The following is a 20640-nucleotide window of genomic DNA, read 5'->3' as shown; positions in this document are numbered from 1 at the left end:
TTTGTGAACGCGGTGTGAACTCAACAGCTTTTAACCAATAACCTTACAATTCTTCAGACCAGAGATATTCTAGACTTGTGTAAAGCTCATATACATATAAAAAATACACTTAGAATATTTTGTACACAATTACCAACAAATAAAAACCTAACACTACCGTTGTGGTATCATAGGCCACAAGGTTTGCCAATATCCAAGCCATACCAAAAATGGCGATTCACCTAATAATGCCCACTAAGGAGAAGAGAAGGCCAAGGAAGGTCCTAATACGACAGAGGCTAGCGGAAGCACCAATGAAGGCACGATAGAGCTGAAGTCCACGTACGACCCATGGTGTACAGTGTAGAGAAAACCAAGAATGAGAGCTCCCCCAGGGCATCAGAGTGGCCAAAAGGCACCTACCACCAAGGGGAGATCGGAGACAAAACTCCCTCACCAAGCTTGCCAGCATGTCGCCACCAGACGTCAAGCAGCCTTCACACCTACAATGCAGCAGGCCCTAAAAGCCTCAGGCCGACCAAAGTCTAAGAAGGTGAACTAGCTGAGCTCAATGGGCGAGAGAAACCCTACCGCTCATCGTACCACGTCTAATAGAGCCATGCCAAAATTCCACTCCCAGATGGGACATCAACACAGAAGTGCAACTCCTACCCAAAAGATGGACAAAGGGAAGACCAAGGATGGTGTGGAGACAGCCTCCTCGAGACCAACAATACCCACCAAAGTGTCGCCTCAGCTGCACCACGTAGACAAGAGCGGCTCTCATGTGAATATAAACTATGCCACCGAGCACCTAAGAGTCCAAACCTCCCCTCCCCTACTGGGTCTGCCGAGCATTCAATGGGCATAGCAAATAAGGGTGAGGAGGACCCAGTCTAGCCTATGGCCGACGAAACAATCCTCTCCAAAGGTCTCACTGCATTAATGGCATCTCTATACACTTGGGGTCTGGATCGCAAGGAGTGATGCAATCTGCATATGTTAAAACATTTAAATCTAGGGATACAAGAGCAAAGAACCTACACCCATACCCTAAAGAGATCCTCCAAGATGGCCTAGCCTCAGCAAGGACTAGAGCAACCACCTTAGCGGAATCCAACCCTTTGGTGCAGCATGCAAGCACTGTCAACGTGACTAAACATGCCCTCCTCCCATCCCAGCATGATAAGGAGGGAGATGGTATGGACCTTGACGTCGAAAACCTACAACTCGCCTTGGTGGACCAGAATGCAAGCTACAGTAGGGACAATGAAGCCATGGAGGAAGACAATCACCAATAGTTGGCAGAAGGCAAGGCTCTAGCACTATACCCTAAGAGGAGTAATTGGGCCCCTAACCCCCACCACTGTCGTAGTTTCTAAATGCAGAAAACCTTAATCTAAAACTATCATGGTGCGTTGAAGTTTCTAGATCGCTGTAAAAACTTGAATAGGGAGTACAAACTGGACATCTTGGTCTTGCTAGAGTCCCATGTCAACTGGGAACGCGTTGGCATCGTCGCTAAAGCCTTGGGCAAGTGCTGGTCTTGGTTTGCAGTACCGATAGTCGGTACGTTGGGCGATATCATCATCCTCTAGAAGACGAGGATAGGCTGGGTAGATATTATGGCGGTATCCCGGCACACATGCACACCTAGTTGTCACTAGGATAATTGGCGAGATGTGAAAGTACTCGGTCGTCTATGCAAGCAACGACGTCCGAGAGCAACAAAGCCTATGGAAAGAGCCACTACAGCTTGCTCCCATCGACATACCACGGGCCGTCACGGGTGACTTCAACGCCTATCTCAAGAGCGATGAAAAAAAGCTCAAGCACAGTCGCCCTTAGCACAAAGTAGATACTTTTGCTGATTTCATTGATGCAGCAGGTTGTGTGACAGGATTTAAAGGTTTACCCTACACATGGTGCAACAACTAGTGCAACCCCCGTCTCACTAGGTCCGCTTAGATTAAGTCCTAGTGAACATGAGATGGCTGAGACTCAACCCCTTAAGTAAGGTAAAACACCTCGATCGATCTACATCGAATCATGCGCCACTACTCCCGTTGACTCCCCAGTCGACCTCGGCCTCAGCCCACCCATTCTGCTATGAGCTCTTTTGGCTCGACTATGCGAAAAGTGAGGATCGCCCGTGATGTATGGAGCAGGCGAGGGAGGGGGAACCCGATGCAAGCCTTCGTGCATAAGGCAAGCAACTTCAGGAAGGCCAAGAGAAGCTGGAGTAAGTCTACAATGGGCGATGTCAAAGCAAAACTCGCGAAGGTCAGGCACGAGCTGGAGGCCTGGATGAGGTCGAGCTCCTTAGCCTGTAGTTCCTTTACAACCGCAAATATGCTCTCAGTAGGTAGATCAACATCAAATGGCTTCAAAGATCTCAGATGAAGTGGGTGCAAGATAGGGATCGGAACACGAAGTTCTTTCATCTCACTGCCTCCATCTAACGTAGCTAGAACCAAGTGCCCGACCTCTTCCTCGAGGACAGTGGGTGGATCCAAGGAGAACCGAAAGTGGGCACTGCTTTGAAAGACTTCTATCTTCGGCTTTGGGGCCCAGCGGAGTTGATGGAGACCAGTAACCCAACATGGTCGCCCTTGCCCAGGATTTTGCCAACTAAAGCAGAAGTGTTTGTAGCTCTGGTCGCCCCTCAAGAAATCCAATTGGCCCTTTGGAGCCTCCCTTGGGGCAAGGCTCCGAGCCCTGATGGGCTACAGGTCGAGGTGTATATCAGATATTGGGCTGTCATGGGCGACAGAGTCATCGAAGCGGTGAACCACTTCTTCAACTTAGCCTCTCTCCCGAGACGGTGAGGGTAGACTTTCATCACCCTCATCTCTAAGAAGGATCAGCCGACAATGGTGAAAGAATGCTAGCTGATAGCTCTCTGCAATGTCATCTACAAAGTGGTGGCCAAAATTTTGGTGAATAGATTGAAAATTTTGCTCCCTCAACTGGTAGGCCTAGAGTAAGTCACTTTATCGTCGGCCGCAGCATCTTGGATAATACCCTTGCTACGTAAGAAGTTGCCCATTCCATGACAAATGACAAGAGTCGACCGCCGGTGATGATACTAAAACTAAACATGGAAAATGCTTACGATAGGGTGAGCTAGAACGTTGTCCTCCAAACATTGGCAAGGATGGGCTTCCTGGTGAGGTGGTGTGAGTGGATCATAGCCTGCATCTCATCTCTAAGCTTTGCCTTCTTAGTTAACGGAACCCCGACGGACTGGATTATCCCTCAACATGGCCTCCGGCAAAGGGATCCGCTCTCACCCTGTTTGTTCATATTGGTGTCTCAAAACCTCACTAGCCTGATCAACGTCAAGATAGCTAGCGGCCAGCTCTTGAGTGTAACACCCTAATACTGCCGCGTGGCTCTCACGGGGCTGAGGGTCACATGGGGATTTAAAAGCTCGACAACATGCCATCAAAACAAGAAATCCAAATAATTTAAGCAGAACAATGGAGAAAGACCTCCAGACCACAGCAAATCCATCCATAATATAATAGAAGGATAAACATCCCCGATAAGAGTACATAATCAAAGTAGCTACAAAACGGGGATATAAATCCCTGATTATAAGTTCAGAATGAAATATGAAACTAAAAAAAAGGGGCTATCGCCCAACTAGCTAGTAGTTGCCAAGCCTCTTGTAAGAGGTAAGTCAATCTGCATTCAATGTCAATACGAAATGAGCCTAACGCTCGATAAGTAATACTATCCCTAATTATTCATCAGCAACAATTATCACATCTGGCTCAAAAGATACATGAAAGTGAACCATATATGATGATATGCATCATAACATGGAGTATATATGTCAATAATTGGCAAGCATGGTCCAACCGGATTACAATTAATTTATCTATTCTTTATGCAGGGTACATCTCCTAACACAGGCCCTCAAGAGAGGGTAGACCCTAGCTAATAAAATCGCCTACCCATAACCAGGCGAACAGTATGATCGGTCGTCCGCCCTGTAGACTAAGGACCCCAATCATAAGCCCAAACCGAGGTCAATACTACACATCGGTACGACCCCTCCGAGCCCGCGGCTCCATATCATCTCACTATAGTGCGAAAATCTCATGAACCGTCATTGACAGACAACTTTACCCTATGTCATCGAGTACCGCTATGTCTATGTCATCCTACCCTTATTTTTCAGTTTAAGCACCCTTAAGGGATAGATTCTCATCGATCGATAGTAAATCGCCTATCACCCGACGAAACGACTGCCTGATTGTTAGGGATCCACAGACTGAGATCTTAGGTGTAGGCCATACTATATATACTATAAAATATCCCCCGTCCCTAACCTTAGCTGGGGAGGTATTAGGTATTGCCGAGACATAGAATCATCCCCTTTCAAATCGTGTACGTGTGCAAGTGTCATGACAAGGTAATTAAGTAATAGGATAGTAAACATGGTTACCTAAGCATGTAGCATATCACATTAAATAAAGAACAAATCATGTCAAACAACGTACTAATTAGATAGGTTTTGCTAGAATGCAAAGATTAGCATGTCATATATGCTTATGCTATACATCAAATAATAAATCTAGAGTGGATAGACCACTTGCCTAAATTCGCTAAAAAGTCATTGGCAAAGAGTGGTCCCCACCTAATCACGGCTGACCTCGGGCTGAGCATTGGTCACAGGGAGCTTTGCGACAAAATCACTAAGTTAGCACCAAAATCAAGGCTTACTAGGAACAGAAAATGGGGACAAGTAATATTAAATGTTGTGAATTAAGATAAAGGGGAAAGAAAACCCGATTCAACCCCTACCCTGCCCCAAAACATGAGGCAAAGCACAAGAATGAAAAGGGGCTCAAAAGAGCATGTTGGGCTGGGCCAAGCCCAACCCACAGCCAAGGCTCGGACTGGTTAGGAGAGCTAGCCAGGCTCAACGCTCGGGCTGGCTAGGCCCAGCCTAAGGCAGGCGCGCCGAGCTGGCCCACCCAGCCCACGGTGGGCACAACACGCTCGGGTTGATCGGGCACGCCTGGCCCAGCTCGAGGCAAGCTCAATGTGCTCGAGCTTGCCGAGCCAGTTAGAGGCGGGCGCACCCGGCCTGGCCTTAGCCAACCCAGGGTGGGCACAACATAATCGAGGCAGGTGCGCCCAGGCTTGCCTAGCCCACCCTGGGGCGGGTTCAACGTGCTTGAGCTGGTCAAGCCAGCCTGAGGTGGGCGCGACTGAGCTGGTTGAGTGCCTAAGGCGGGCGCGACTGAGCTAGTCCCCGAGGCAAGGTGCAATGTGCTCGGGCTGGCCTGCCCTCCTCCCCTCACCTTAGCCTAACAGAGGCACCCCTATGTTAGGCCAAGATCTGCCAAAGTAGGGGACATGAGGGTGGGCACGTGCCCCGATTTTTTTTTAGTTTATTACATCTAGCTTCTAAGTAGGAGATGAGTAGCTCATGCACCTATTGTACACAGATGACCTGCTTGCTCATCACGACCCAACCCACCGCCACCAATGCTGGAAGCATTCTTGAATGCCTCAAGGACTACTCAATATTAACCAACCGAAAGGTTAACCTTAACAAGTTTGAGCTCTTCATGCCCAAGTGGATGAACGTGGAACAAGCCTCAGTGGTCTGCAGTTCTCTAAACCTCTTGGAGGCACCGATGCCATTCACCTATCTAGGTATGCTGGTCTTCGGTAGCCGAATCAAGGTGAAGGATCATCAACCTCTGGCTGACTGCATCGGTTAAAAGCTCGTGGGGTGGAAGCGTAGCCTGCTCTCCATGATGAGGAAGCTCACCCTCATTAACTCAACTGTGCTGGTGATCCCGATGTATTGGATGGGATGCTCACGGATCCTAGATATCTCTCTTGAGGCCATCTCTAAGAAGGCAAGGGAGTTCCTCTGGGATAAAGGTGGAGGGCGAGGGTTACATCTCATTAACTAGGACACCTTCACTATAGCAAAGGACTTTGGCAACCTCACTGTCAAAAACCTTAAGACTATGAGAACAGCTCTACTTGGGAAACTAGTCTTCAAGGTCCTTAATGAAGATGAGCATCCTTGGGTTAAAATCCTCAAGGGTAAGTATGGTGCGCTTGATCCATGGCATCCCCACATACCGCCGAAAGCGTTGTGGGTGTGGAGAGCTATTTGATTGACAGTGGGCCAAATCCGAATTGGCTGCCGCAAACTCATTGGCAATGGACACAACACCCGTCCGCGGCGGATTCATGGGCCACGACAATCCCATGGAGTCACCGATTGCGCATCATTCACCCTCACCTGCTTGACTGTGACCGACTGATCAGCAAGCTAGCGGTAGACCAGTAGTGGCGCTTGGAGATGATCGTTGCCAAGACGGGAGAGGAGCTGGCATTTTGCATCAATGCGATCTCGTTAGGTGAGGACCATTGCATGGATAGCTGGATCTGGAGGCCACATCCCAAAGGGGAACCGAAGGCCAAGTCCATCTATGGCTTCCTCCTCCTCGATGTCAAGCCTTGTGGCCGAAGTGGGCCATTCTGTGGCGGCTGCCACTAGCACCAAGAATAAGGCTCTTCTGCTAGAAGCTAGTGTGGAGCAGGCTGCCAATGAGGGAATACCTGCATGCACTCCACATCGAGCCGAACGAGAACTGCCCCATGTGCGGCATCTATAATGAAAGTGTGAACCACTTATTCTTCGCTTGCCAAAATGCTAGAGCAGTTTGGGAGAAACTCGTGGCAATCCAAGAGTGGAGCACCGAACTGGTGGGGCAGCTCAACTCAAAGTGGATTTGTGCTATGTGGGTTGGGGACTAATCACAAAACTTGGCACGTAAAGCCTTGATCACATCCACCTTATGGATGATTTGGAAACATTGTAACACTAAGGTGTTTCGTGGGACATCAAAATCGCCAAGGGCAGTGGTGCGCAAAGCTTCCCACCTTGTGTTGGACTATGTTGTACAGTGCAAGAAGAAGCCTAAGCCAGCGAGGCTAGGTGGACGAAAATGGCAACCTTCGGAACTAGAGTGGATCAAAGTTAACGTCAATAGAGCCTTCTCCTAGAACAACTACTAGAGCAGAGATGGAGTGCTCTTTGGAGCGACGAGCGGTTTGCTCTTGGCTACGGCATAGGAGCCATGCCCGTTGGAGTCGACTTTGCATGCGAAGGTGTGGACCCTCAGACTTGGCCTGCGATTGGCTAAAGGTTACGACAACCTAGTAGTTGAATCGAACTCCCTAGAGTTGGTCAACATACTGGAGGAGTGCCTATGGAGGATAAGAGGGTTAGTTGCTGAGTGTGGTATGTTGCTTAGCTCTTTTGATCATATATTAGTCTAACATATTTTTCGAGAAGGAAATGGTGCGACAGACTGGGCAGCAAAGCGCGGCAAGGATGAAGCTCGCTGTTTTGTATGGCATCCGAGAGACCCGGTGCACTCAGATCTCACCACCGTCCTCAACTTAGAAGCCCTGGTGCCCTCCTAAGGGGTTAGTCACAGTTGTAAAAAGCTCCTTATTCACAAAAAATGGGGGAAAACGGGAAAAATTCGGGATCTAATTGAAATTATTCTTTCAAAATATAGGATGCCTAGATAAGTGCGGTTAAAAACAAATAAAGAAAAGCCTAGCATTTTATTAACAATTTATATAGAATATATAACACTAAATTTAACAATAGTTTAGTTAAAATATTTTAGATAAAATATTGATAGATTTAGCTAAGTCTACCATAATAATTTTTTTGTATTAGATATAAAACGCTGATCAGATTATATCTTATATATAAAAGATGCTGCATTTGTTAGTTTTTCCGTTCCTCTTCTTTCAACGCTAGGTGATCTATTTTGGTAAAAAATAAAAAATAAAAGTTTGGAAGAGAGCTAGTTTGGTCAAAAACTCTAAGATAACTCTAAGGTAGTAGCAATTTTGAGTGGCAATGGAAGAACTAAGAGATAACTTGCAAAGCAGCAGAACTAATGTGGACTTTATTTCAGATATTAATTGTTTGTGTTGAATCTAAGGACGAATCCAAAACAAGCGGAATTGAGAGGAAGAGAGTATCTATGTGTCTAAGTATAACTTAGGAGAAAACAAAAATGAAGATGATTTTGACACAAATGAGCCAATAATTAGTGATTCACATGTTGTTAACTTTGGATAAAACAAAAATAATTTGAAAGTAATTTACAGCAAAAAGCATTTTAATTTTTTATTTTGCAGAAATAGGCCCCACCAATTATCGAACTGTAAATCCAAGCTTTTTTACTAATCTATCTTTTTAATTTCGATGCGCGCATTATTAAATATTAGAGCATATATTTTGTATAAGCGACGCGTATAAATTATATAAGTGATGTATGACATTTTTTTTTAAATTTCGATGCACACATTATTAGAATCTACAGCGTACCTTTTGCATAAGTAATACGTTTATATTATATAGATAATGTGTGACATCTTTTTTAAAATTAGAGCGTATCTCTTTTATATAGATAATGTGTATAAATTACTCGATATATTTTTTAAAAATTAGAATATATATTTTATATAGTCGATGCATATAAATTACATATGTGATAGCGTGAGATTTTTTAAAAATTATAATTTAATAAATATGGCCTATTTCAGCGGATTAGAAAACTGAAGGGCTTTTTTTACAGTAAATTGCCTAATTTATGAGTTACAATTTTATTTTCTTTTCTTTTCTATTCTTTCAGAGTGTATAAATAATATTGGATCATAGATATTTTGTGTGATGTTTCATGTAAACTGTCGGCGTTATCCTCTCGCTAAAAATACTCGCCTCATGCAGAACTACCAAAGCTTGCCTACAACGAGTGGAGAAGAGGAAGAGAAGGAGAAGGAGAAGGAGAAGGATGGAAGGATGAGAAGAAACATAGAGTCATGCCATCCCTTATTCTTTGCTCCTCTTCATCCCCTTCACTTCTTCTACCTTATCACATCATCTTCCAGAAATCTTCTAAAAAACCTACCCAAGATTTCACTTCCATCAGAGCCATTTATCGGCCCACTACTTGCGCTAATGGCATTAGATCCACGCATGCCTTCTCCTTGCTCCAATCATACACGCGCACCGGGTCCATGGACGCCGCTCGTGAGCTGTTCGATGAAATGCCTAACAGAACTCTCGTTGCATGGACTATGCTTATGTCTGGCTATGTTCTTAATGGCCTAGCTTTTGAGGCCTTGTCATTGTTTCGCGACATGTTGCGTCAGCCGCTCGATGACAATATCCAACCGGACCCCTTTGTTTTCTCGGTAATGTTGCGTGCTTGTGCTTCCACTGCAAGTCTCGATTTTGGACGTGAATTGCATTGTGCTGTATTAAAATTGGGCTATTTAGAGGATTTATTTGTGGCCAATGCTCTTGTGACTTCGTATGCAAGCTGTGGATATCTTCATTACTCCGAGCGCGTTTTTGATGGAATATGTCGGCCGGATGTGGTTTCCTGGACTGCAATGTTGAGTGGTTACATTAAGCATGGGCACAATAAACAAGCATTGAGGCTGTTTTTACGGATGACTTGGGGTGGAATTAGTCTTGATGCCTTTGTTCTCTCTGTTGGATTGAAGGCATCTGGGAATTTAGGTCACACTTGTTTTGGAGCTCAGATACATTGTTGTATAATCAAGTTGGGTTTGAGTTCTTGTCTGTTCTTGGAGAATTGTGTTATAGAGTTTTATGGAAGAATTGGAGAATTAAGATCCATGAGGCAGGTATTTGACAAGATGTTTGAAAAGGATTTGGTTTCTTGGAATACCATCATTGAGTGTTACACTCATAACAATTGTGATGAAGAGGCACTGATGTTATTTCGTACATTGATGCTCAACTGTTCGCAGTGTGATAGGTACACACTAGGTAGTGCCCTTCATGCAGTCACGAGATTGGGAGATCTTTGTCATGGTAAGGAAGTACATGCCTATATGATTCGGATGGGCTTCGACTTGGACACTCATGTGATTAGCGCTCTTCTTGATATGTACATTGACTGTCAAAGTTTTGGGGTGTCAGATGACACTTTTGATGCAGTTCCTTTTAAGCTCTTAAAGTACTCTCTATCTGCTGGAGCAAAACTAGATGAGTTTATTGTAACCAGCAGTTTGAAGTCTTGTGCTTCCCGTATGGATTTGGATGCAGGAAAATTAGTGCATGCCTTCATTGTGAAACTAAATATGAAGTCAGATGGCTATGTAATGAGCTCACTTATCGATATGTATGCAAAGTGTGGAATTCTAGAGGCAGCTTTTCACCTTTTTTTAGGAATCAAGAATCCAGACAGCGTGCTATGGTCTACAATAATTGCAGGGAACTGTTGGAATTTTCAGTTTAGGAAATCTTTGCAGCTCTTTAGAGAAATGCAGTTGGAGCATATCAAAGCTAATGATTTCACTTATACTTCTACACTTCTAGCGTGCATTGCTTTGGGAGATCTTACTAGTGGAAAGGAAATCCACTGCAACGCAATTAGAAATGGTTATGGATCAATTGGTTCTATTGTTAAATGTCTCATCAACCTTTATTCAGAGGTGAGGCAAGTCCAACAAGCTCTTAGGTTATGCTCATCAATACCAGAGTGTGAAATTCCATGGGATTCATTGGTTCAATCTTTAAATGAAGTCAAGGACCATGAAGAAATTCTCAGACTTTTTGAAGCGATCCAACGCTCTCATGGGAGACTCGATCATTCATCTGCATTTCTTATTTTGAACTCTTGTGGTAGACTTGCTCGTCTTGATGCAGGGTTCCAAGCTCATGCCTACATTACAAAAAGAGGTCTTGCTTCTGACCCTCACATGAGCAATGCTCTTATCAAAATGTACTCCAGTTGTGGAAAACTTACAGATGCAATTAATGCTTTTAACTACATGCCTGAAAAGAACTCTTCTTCTTGGACCTCAATAATCTCAGCAAATGTGGACAATGGATGCCCCCCTAGAGCTATTGAACTTTTTAAACATATGTTAAGGAAGGGTAAGTCTCCAAATTCAAGCACATTTGCCTCTGTGCTGAAGGCATGTGCCCAAATAGGAGTTGTAGATGAAGCCTTCCGTTTCTTTGAATTGATGAGCAAAGATTATAAGATAAATGCATCAGCTGAACACTATTACTCCATGCTTGAGGTTTTGAGTCATGCAGATATGTTTAGAGAAGCAGAACACTTCATTGACAATGTCATTCCATTTGAATCTCGTGCTTCAGCTTGGAGGGCAATTTTTCATTCAGGTCAAGAATGTGGAAATATGAAGGTTGCAAGGCATGCAGCTAAGAAGCTATTGGAACTTAATCCTACTGATTCTTTGACAAATGTATTTCTTGGGGAGATCCTCGTAGCATCCGGTGAATGGAGTAACGTTTCAAAGATTGCAAAGGGTTTTTTGAAGGAGAAGAGTGACAGCTTGAGACAATAAGAGAGGATGCACGTGAGTATTCTTCTACCCAAAGAGGTGAAATCTTGGGTTAATTTGTTTAGATTGGGAAGCTAATTTTTGTTGCTGCTGAAAGTATTAGCTCTAATACTTGATAAAATCATCAAGCTATGCTGCAACAAATAAGGGCACTGGAAGTATTGCTACGAACCTATGACTGTTGACCTGTTGCTCAGCTTCTTGGAAGTTGGGAAAATGAGAGATCTCATCAGATAGAAGTCATGACCTTGACCTATTTGCTTGTTTTTCTACATCACTTTAAATGTGATACAGTGTCGAAGGGCTTAATAAGTTCTGAGGATTCCATTTTTGCTACATGTGTATCACACCATTTATACTTTCAATGTGATGTATTGCTATGTGCCTATCACTGTTGTAATAATTGGTTGTACATTGTCCAAGATTGGCAAGAAATAGGATTTGCAGTTGCAGACTTCGAAGAGGGCTGCGCATCTGCAATATAAGTGTTAGATAGTTTAGTTATCACACATTAAATTGTAGATATGTTTTCCTTTTTAGGAGATTTAAAGTTTTAAACAATAATAATATTTTTTTTTTGTTGTTGTACACATTGATTAATAGAAGAAATATTTTCCTTTAGGATGTTTTCCCTTTTATGTTGTGAAAATGTTGTAATCTGTGTATCCAATTTTGTAAAACGAGATTAAAGACAAGCTATTGCTAGGGTAATATATTTTTGTGCTATGATTCGTTTCAAGTAAATTGCCAGCATTTGAACTACTAGTGGCAACTCGCTGGCCGCACAGTGTTGCGTCTCTTTTTCTCCTTTTGTTGCCTCTAGAATTATAGTTTGCAAAAAAATAGATATTTCATTTGAGTAACCATTCAATCTAATAATTTTTACATATATGTTTTGCATTTTTGCTTTTATAGGTATCAATCTCAATGATGACCGTGTTTGTTGGCACGTCTTATGCCGTCTCGTGTCAATAGTGGCATGACATCTAGGGTGTGTCGAGTTGTGCTAACTTATACCGCTTCGGCACAGGTGGTGCCGATGGACACAGATCGCGTAAGGTTCAAAACGGATTATATTGATCTGACATGGATTTATTAGAGTGGTAAACCTAAAATATTTATGAATCAACTTTTAGTCGTTTTCTTGATAAACATGATATGTCATAAGTAGCCTATTTTTCTTTTAACTTTTTTCTATTGTCATCAGTCATCATTAATTAATTTTAGGTGTCATGAGAGCAGGATGATACGAGTTTATCATCATCATTACCATCATATTATGAAAACAAAATAGGAGGTTCTAACTATGGATTGAAGTATCAGCTGGTCCCAATTCGCATCAACTAAATGGATTTGCCGATACGGCTGCTCCCCAATCTGAATTGTTCGAAATGGATGGTTGATACAGCCGATATGATCAGCACGATCGTTTTTTAGAAAAAAAAAAAGTCGATCACGATCCTAAAACTGATATTTAGAACCTCTAACATGATCAATCTAAATGCATGAGACAATATAGTATTCTTAGTTATGGTTATTTGCTTGGGCAATGGTTACTTATCAATAATCTGATGCCAGTTAGGAGAACTCTGAGCCAACTGCAATGAGAAAAACAAGGCTCCTATTTGACATTAGATCTAAGTACTTACAAAAAAGTATTAGCGTTAGTATTGTCACTCTAATTTATTTCCTTTTATAGTTTCATTTTCTTGGGTGGTTGGACTTGTATTAGTGTTCTACTATGGCAGTCTCATCAACAAGTTGATAATTGTGAGCATCATTTTCTTTGTCTCTGTCATAGGCTCCTCCTGGGTTGTAGTCCTGGCACAAAAAGATGGCCTTGATATTCCTGCAAATTTGTACCTTGAAGGTACTATAATCAACATCATGGATGGTTCGAAGTTCTTTGTTAACCAGTATTGCCACAACAGGTAATTACGTACGAATCTTTGTCAGAATATACCTTAGTAAGGCTATTTATTATGACCAATCTTTATAAGGAACCTCCATACTTACTGCTCAGCTGTCTGTACTGACATGTTTTCGTCAAGGTTCCCAGTATCGGGATCGGGATAGGTATCGACCGTCCAGAAAAATGATACATATCGACCGTATCGGCTGTTTGTATCAGATCAGACTATTTTGTAATTATATAAAATTCTAAATATTATTTAAAAATACAGAAAAATTTAGAAAAAATGACAAAAAAAATAAGAAAACAAAAATTACTCACATATGAAGTCTAAAAATTTTAAAAAATGTATTAACTTACTCAAAATTTAAAACTTTGATGAATATCGAGCTGGTTCTCGTAAATTTCTATAGTTTTCATCATCGTAATCACCATAAGTTTATAAATATTAATGTCTGGGACCTGATGTTCCAAAAAGTGATTCTATCATACTAGTCATATTATATAGATCTTGTTGTGTGATTTGCGTTTGAGGAGGATAATAACCAACATTTGGATCTTGTGCTTGAGAATACTGAGGATCCTGAGGATAATAACTAGCATATGAATCTTGTGATGGCTCCAAACAATAAATACTCGATGTACCATAATCATAGGAATCAAAATGCATCTCATGACGTCGCTGATATGTATATATATCCTTAGTTTCTCTATCTTCAATCTTTATACCTCCTTGATTTTCCTCAACAAATGTAGATCCTCAGTTTCTCGATCTCACTACCATATGTATCATCAGGACTATGACTAGTACTAGTAGGTATACTATCTCTCGCTGCTGAATGACTCGTACCAGTCTCTGGCCTCGTCATGGTCTCTCCCAATATTTCATCTAACCATGGGTTATCTTTGTCATCTAATGATCTATCATCTATTTCTCGAACCATGGAGTCAAAGGGTCTTCTTCATAAAAAACATAATTTAAATCAATCAAATGTTCATTTTCTGTCTTTCTTCTTAAATTTTTCTTCCTCAATCTCATATTATAATAACAAAAAACTAACTTTTCCAATCTTTCTATTATCAATCGGTTGCGTATTTTTGTGTAGATTAAGGAGAAAGTAGTCCAATTTATTTCACACTGTGATGAAGACACAGTTTGATTTAAAATCTTTTTTGTCATTGGCGTCAAATTTGGTGCCTCCTCCCATCCATAGATAGATCACCATTCAGTTGGAGCATGGTTTCCAGTTTCGGCTGATCCGGATCTCAGTCGAAACCAGCCGGTTTGCTGGTTTCGGCCGAAACTCAATCCTTTTCAGCCGATCCCGACCAAAACGGGTGGGAACGGGTCGGATCCGACCCGGGGGACATCAATAATCCCCACCTGCCTCTCTTTCTTTTCTCTCTCTTTTCTTTTTTTTTTCTCTCTTTCTTTCTTTTCTTTCTTTCTCTCTTTCTCACGGGTCTCTTTCTTACCGGCAACTGAGTAGTGAGTAGATCTCCGGTGACCTCGACCTCCGACGACGTTCTCCGATGAAGATTCGACGACCTCGATCTCCGGTGACCTTGGGTAAGTTTTTTTTTAGTTTTAATATTTTTAATAAAATTTTTAGGATATTTAGAGATGTTTTTGGATCTTTGGTATGTCAATTTTTAATTTTTTTTGTCTAAATATATGTATTAAAATTTAAAATCTACATTACAATATTTTATCTTTAGATTATTTTTGTAAATAACCTATTTTATTAAAGATAAAACAACAATTGAATATAAATATTATTCAACACATAATATGATTGAATACATTCATTATAATTAATATTAGTGATTAAACACTCCATAATATGATTGAATACTCCATAATATAATTGAACACATAATAACATTCAATACATAATTGATAATAGTTCAATAATTAAAACTAATATCTAGTTGAACATAGAATGACGAGGAGGATGAAAGACTTCATTTGCTAGCACAAGAATAATATGGGAATGTTGCGTTAAATACTGTCAATATTCTTTAAAACTTATCCACTGATAATATTGCTCGTTATAACGTCTCACATAGTCTTTATAGAAATAAGAATTTTGTAATTCTTCGATGATATGAAATGGATATTGAATATACACGGGAACAACCGGCACAGGCACAGGCACACCATAAGTATATGCAAATTATGGATATGGAGTATAATAAGGGTATTGTGGTTCTAGTGAGTGTGATTAATATGATGATAATAATGATGAACTCATATCATCTTGTGGGTGCACCTCTCCTGATGTCCTGCTATCTATAGACTCAAGTCTTTTCCTCATTTGACTATAATCATATTGAGCTTGAGATGATCCCTTTTCTTTCTTCTGTTTTTGATAAATTCAGCTTTGTGGTTGTCTAGGTTTAGCAAATGAATTGTCATTTCAAAAATGACAAATAATAAAAGTTAATTGATGGAAATAAGAAAAAGTAAAAAAATGGGTTCTACATGTCATATCATGTTTGTTAAAAAAATAAGTAAAATTGATTTGATAAAAATTGATGGAAATAGAAAAATTTTTAAAAAAAAGTCTCTACATTGGTACATGACCGACACGTGGCCGTGCCAGACTGGCATGGATCTGCACGGCACAGGTGCCGGTCGGCAAGTGGCACACCCCCGTGCCGAGCCGTGTCTCTACTGGCACGGCAAGTGCCAGTCGACACGAGGCGTGCCGACCGGCACAGCCATCCTTGGCAGCAGCACAACTGCTGCAGCACTACTAGTGATGCTGCAGCAGCAGCAGCACCAACAGTGGTAGCAATACCTAGTGCTACTGCAACTAATGCTGTTTATACAGTTATGCCTCATAAATTTTAAATTATTTTATATTTTATTTTAATTTTTGTTTATGTTTTTTAGTTGTAGAGTTAAAATATCAATAGCTCTAAAAGATAAGTTATATGATACCACATTGGGTGGCAACATTGCAACACTATTAGGCAAGATAAAAGACGTGTTAAATGCAACTGGTGTGGAAAGGAAATGAGTAGTGGTATCAGCCGTTTAAAAGAACATTTAACTAGAAGATTAGAAAATGCAGCAACTTGCACTCAAGTGTCTTTGGAAGTTAGAAAGCAGATGTTAGCTTATTTAATTGGCAAAAAAATGATAAACAATCTGCACAACAAAGAGAGTCAATAGTTTGTGAAGAATTGATACATAATCCTATACATATTGATGATAATAGCAGTGAGCAAAGTGAGGAGGATGAAGAGGAGAGACAGATGAGGAGGGTAATGAAAGAGAGCAGAAATATGTATAGAGAAGAGGAAGAGATGAGAAGAAGCACTGGTGGTAAATTTCAGAGATCTAGATCAGTTAATATACGAGAAGAGAGAGAATATGGGGGGTAGCAGTTCTACCCATAGGACACTTGATGTTACAGCAGAGTCTGAAAATATTGGACCAATGGATACATATCTTCAAAAAAAAGAATCATACACAGACTTCCATCAAGACAGCTCTCAAAGGAATTAAAAATACAAAGAAACACATTGATAGGGCTATCTCTAAATTTTTCTTCTACAACCATATTTCTTTCAATGTAGTTGATAGTCCTTACTATCACACTATGGTAGATGCTATACAATCAGTAGGGCCTAGTGTTTCGCATCGTAGTTCAAATGATATTGCTATTAAATATCTTGACTCCGAGGTAGATGAACTTCATACTTACATTGAGACATTTAAACGGTCTTGGGATGAATTTGGTTGTACACTGATGTGTGATGGGTGGAGTACACAAAAGAAAAGAAATATAATTAATTTCTTAGTGTACTCTGGCATTGAGACAAAAAATTTAAAGTCTATGGATGTTACTGCTCATTTCAAAAATGCAAATTATATTTGTCAGTTGATGGATGAGGTGGTACAAGAAATCGGTAAAAAAAGAGTAGTCCAAGTGGTTACTGATAATAGGGCAAATTATAAAGTTGTTGGAAATTTACTGATGATTAAAAACCCTCATTTATATTGAACGCCATGTGCTGCACATTGTATTAATCTGATGTTAGAGGATATTGTAAAAGAGCCTGAAATTGATATGGTCATACGTGAAAGTCAGAGATTAACAAATTTTATATATAACCATAAATGGGCTCTTAATTTACTCAGGCAAATGACGGGTGGTAAGGAGATCATTAGACCCGGGGTCACTAGATTTGCCTCTCACTTTTTAGCCTTGGACAGTATCATGCGCTACAATGATGATATTATGCGGATGTTTGCATCATAGGAGTAGTCTATAAAAATTAAGAATATGAAACCTAAATATAAATCTTTAGGTGAAACTTTGAAAAATATAGCTTTTAAAAATGCATTTTGGGATAATATTACAATTGCCATCGCAGTATTTGAGCCTCTTGTCAAAGTATTAAGACTTGTAGACAGTGATGACAAGTCTGAGATAGGTTTCTTATATGAGGCAATAGACATAGCAAAAAAATCAATAAAAAAAATGTGGGCCAAAGTTATAGAAAATAGTAGAAAATGATTGATTCTAGATGGAACAAACAACTACATAGAGATATACACGCTACTGATAGGCATGCTTTTAAGTTTTAAGTTTTAATTTACTAATTTACTTTTATTTATAAATATTTAAAGATTTGAATGCTTACAAATTTTAAATTTCTACAGGGTATTTTCTTAATCCAATATTTTAATTATCTAAAAATATCAATAATAATAGTGAAGTCTTGTTGGAGGTTAGAAAGGTAATCAACAAGCTTGAGCCCGATATTCATAAACAAATCCTATGCGATAAAGAAGTGAGTTATGATTCAATTAAATAATTTTATTATTATTTGTTTTAAGTTTTAACTTTCAATATAATCAGTATGTAATAAGCTAATAATATATTTCTGATTTCAGATAGAGAGATATAGATTGAGAGAAAGTTGCTGTAGCTATATCCCTGAATGATACACCTATATCAGCAGACATTATGTATCCCTTGAAAAAATCCCCTTGCCCTTTATGCATCATTGTGTAATGATTTACTCATACACCTTAACAAGTGCTTCAAAGAAAACAAGATGCATCATCTATGAAAGCAGTTGGTGTCACTAATTTGTTGGGCCCTTTATATAAGAACTGTAGGATCTTTATTGTAACCGGACATCTGTATACATCTTCCTAGAGTGTTAAACTATGAAATATTTCAAAAGAGGTGGCGCACTTCAAACATAGTACAATGGGGTTAAAAAAACTGCATTACTCAAGCACATAAATTTATAGACTTGCATTATCTGAGGATTAAAGTGGAGTAATTCCTTGAATGCAACATCTGAGCTCTGACCTCCTAAGGTTAACACAATCATGGATAGAAGGTGTTATATGGTTTCACAGTGCATTTATTCTTGAGTTTTCTTTCTTATGTCAAGGACTTTATGTTCTTCTGCTTCCATTTATCATTAAAAGATTAAATAGGAAATCCTCTATTTCTTTGAATTATTTATGATTATTCTAGATAGTGGCCAGAGATGGTTGTGAATGGATTGCAAACATGGGCGTTTTAATTTTTCCGGATGCTATGAATGAGAGTATAATTTTGATGATACTTTTGTGATGTGTTTGGCAGGGGTAAATTCAGATTTACAAGAAGTTGTCAGACAGTACTTGCTGCACATCTTTCCATTGTCAAAGTTATTGCTCCAATTTTATCGTGCTTGGCTGAGATGTCTGGCAAAACCTCCCTTTTGATCATGTCATTGAAGATGGTTCCGTTGCAAAATGTGTTTTTGAATTAAAATGGCCTGATTTAAATGGCAAATGGCTTGCAATACCTGCTGATGATGTCGATTTCTGGAATCAAAATTTTGAGGTACACTAATTCTCCTCATAATTGAACAAAATCTAACATGAATTCAGGTGACAAGCTGCATTTCTAATGTATTAAATGAAATATAGCTTAATGTTCCATCCCTCAATGCATTTTAATTTGATTTAAACCTTGTCATCGAGCAGTTGAGATCGGAAGTGAACAAAGTTTTGGAGAATGCTCGAATCAGGAAGCTAATTGGCTCCAGCTTAGAAGCAAAGGTTTATCTTCAGCCTGCAAATGGTGGCGCTGCATCGAATATTTATAACTTCTCAGGGACAGACCCTTTCGCAGCATTACTTCGCCATCCATGTACGCATTTTCAGACCTCTCTTTTGATGTGCCTCTGCAGGTTGAGATCTTAACTTCACTCAATGATATCATATCAAACATAACATACGCTGGCAAATATAGTAAGGCAAGAATAGGGGATTAATGGATTGGTGTGACCCGTGCCAAAGGTGCAAAATGTGAAAGGTGTTGGAACTATTCACCTCTAGTTGGATCATTCATTGAGCATCCTACCCTCTCTGCTCAATGCTTTTAGCCCTATTGATGTTCAACCAGTCCCAGCAGCAGTAGTGTCAGCTAACACTTGAACAGAGGATGCTCTAATTATTTTGGGTCTGGAATATAATTGGCTTCTGGCACGGAAAGAAGTAGTTGTGCTGGAATTGATGATACTTCAGGTGAAACACTAGAAGCTATTTGCCAGCAAGAATAAATAGAATAATTGTAATAAGGAAAGGAAATAATGTACTTTTGTTTTATTTCCTGATATTGGGGTTGGCATAGTGTCCCTCTCCTAATCTATCACACTTTTTTTGTATATACTTTCTTTTCTTTTCTTTTATTCACATACAATTCTAGAATTAAGAAAAATATCTTCAAATGCATTCTATTTTTTAGGGTTATTTGCATGAAAAACACATGAATTTTGTTTCTATTGATTAAGCCCGTTTTGATTTTTTTTCCTATAAATTAGAGTTTTTTTTATTCTAAATTTACTCTTTTGTTATTTGGTGTCTTATTAAATGCTGATACGACGTTGCATTAATATAGAGAAATTTGTTATATTACTCTTCTTTTTGTTTCATCTCTTGTTTGTTTTTCTTTTTCTTTTCTATGCATGCCACTCATATGTTAAAAAATATTACCCTACTCATCTTTTGTTTCTTCTTCTATATCTCACTCCTCCATCTTTTTTATCTTTTTCTATGCAAACTAATTTTATACAAGCATCTCATATAAGAGAAATACTACTGTATGCATTGAGTTCAGCACATCTATTTCTAAGGTTATATAATTCCATAATTCACTCATATATATATATATATATTTCATTGCTACTGCCTTGCCTTTGTAAAAAGATAGGACTTTTAAATCGTAAGCTATATGAAGAAATTCCTCTATTCTAGGAGAGAAAAGTAGATAACATCTTAGCTTTAAATAACTTTAAATTTAAAAAGTGTT

General features: G+C 39.8%; 1 protein-coding gene and 1 long non-coding RNA gene across 2 annotated transcripts; both read left to right on the top strand.

Annotated features, from left to right (window-relative positions):
* The first annotated feature begins 8734 nt into the window (after window positions 1-8734).
* LOC140772619 (pentatricopeptide repeat-containing protein At4g13650-like) lies at window positions 8735-12018 on the top strand. The gene has a single exon (XM_073114774.1). The coding sequence runs from the start codon at window positions 8869-8871 to the stop codon at window positions 11395-11397; it is 2529 nt and encodes an 842-aa protein (XP_072970875.1). The 5' UTR covers window positions 8735-8868; the 3' UTR covers window positions 11398-12018.
* A 1182-nt stretch (window positions 12019-13200) lies between these two features.
* Window positions 13201-19941, top strand: LOC140772512 (uncharacterized). Its single transcript, XR_012106304.1, has 3 exons — window positions 13201-13325; window positions 18928-19170; window positions 19314-19941. It is a non-coding gene; the product is annotated as an uncharacterized lncRNA (long non-coding RNA).
* Window positions 19942-20640: the final 699 nt, after the last annotated feature.

The sequence above is a fragment of the Typha angustifolia genome, chromosome 12, assembly GCF_048772165.1.
Source record: "Typha angustifolia cultivar Huaian chromosome 12, ASM4877216v1, whole genome shotgun sequence".
Lineage (NCBI taxonomy): Eukaryota > Viridiplantae > Streptophyta > Magnoliopsida > Poales > Typhaceae > Typha > Typha angustifolia.
The sequence above is the reverse complement of the archived record's forward strand: the minus strand, read 5'-3'. Positions and strand labels throughout refer to the sequence as shown.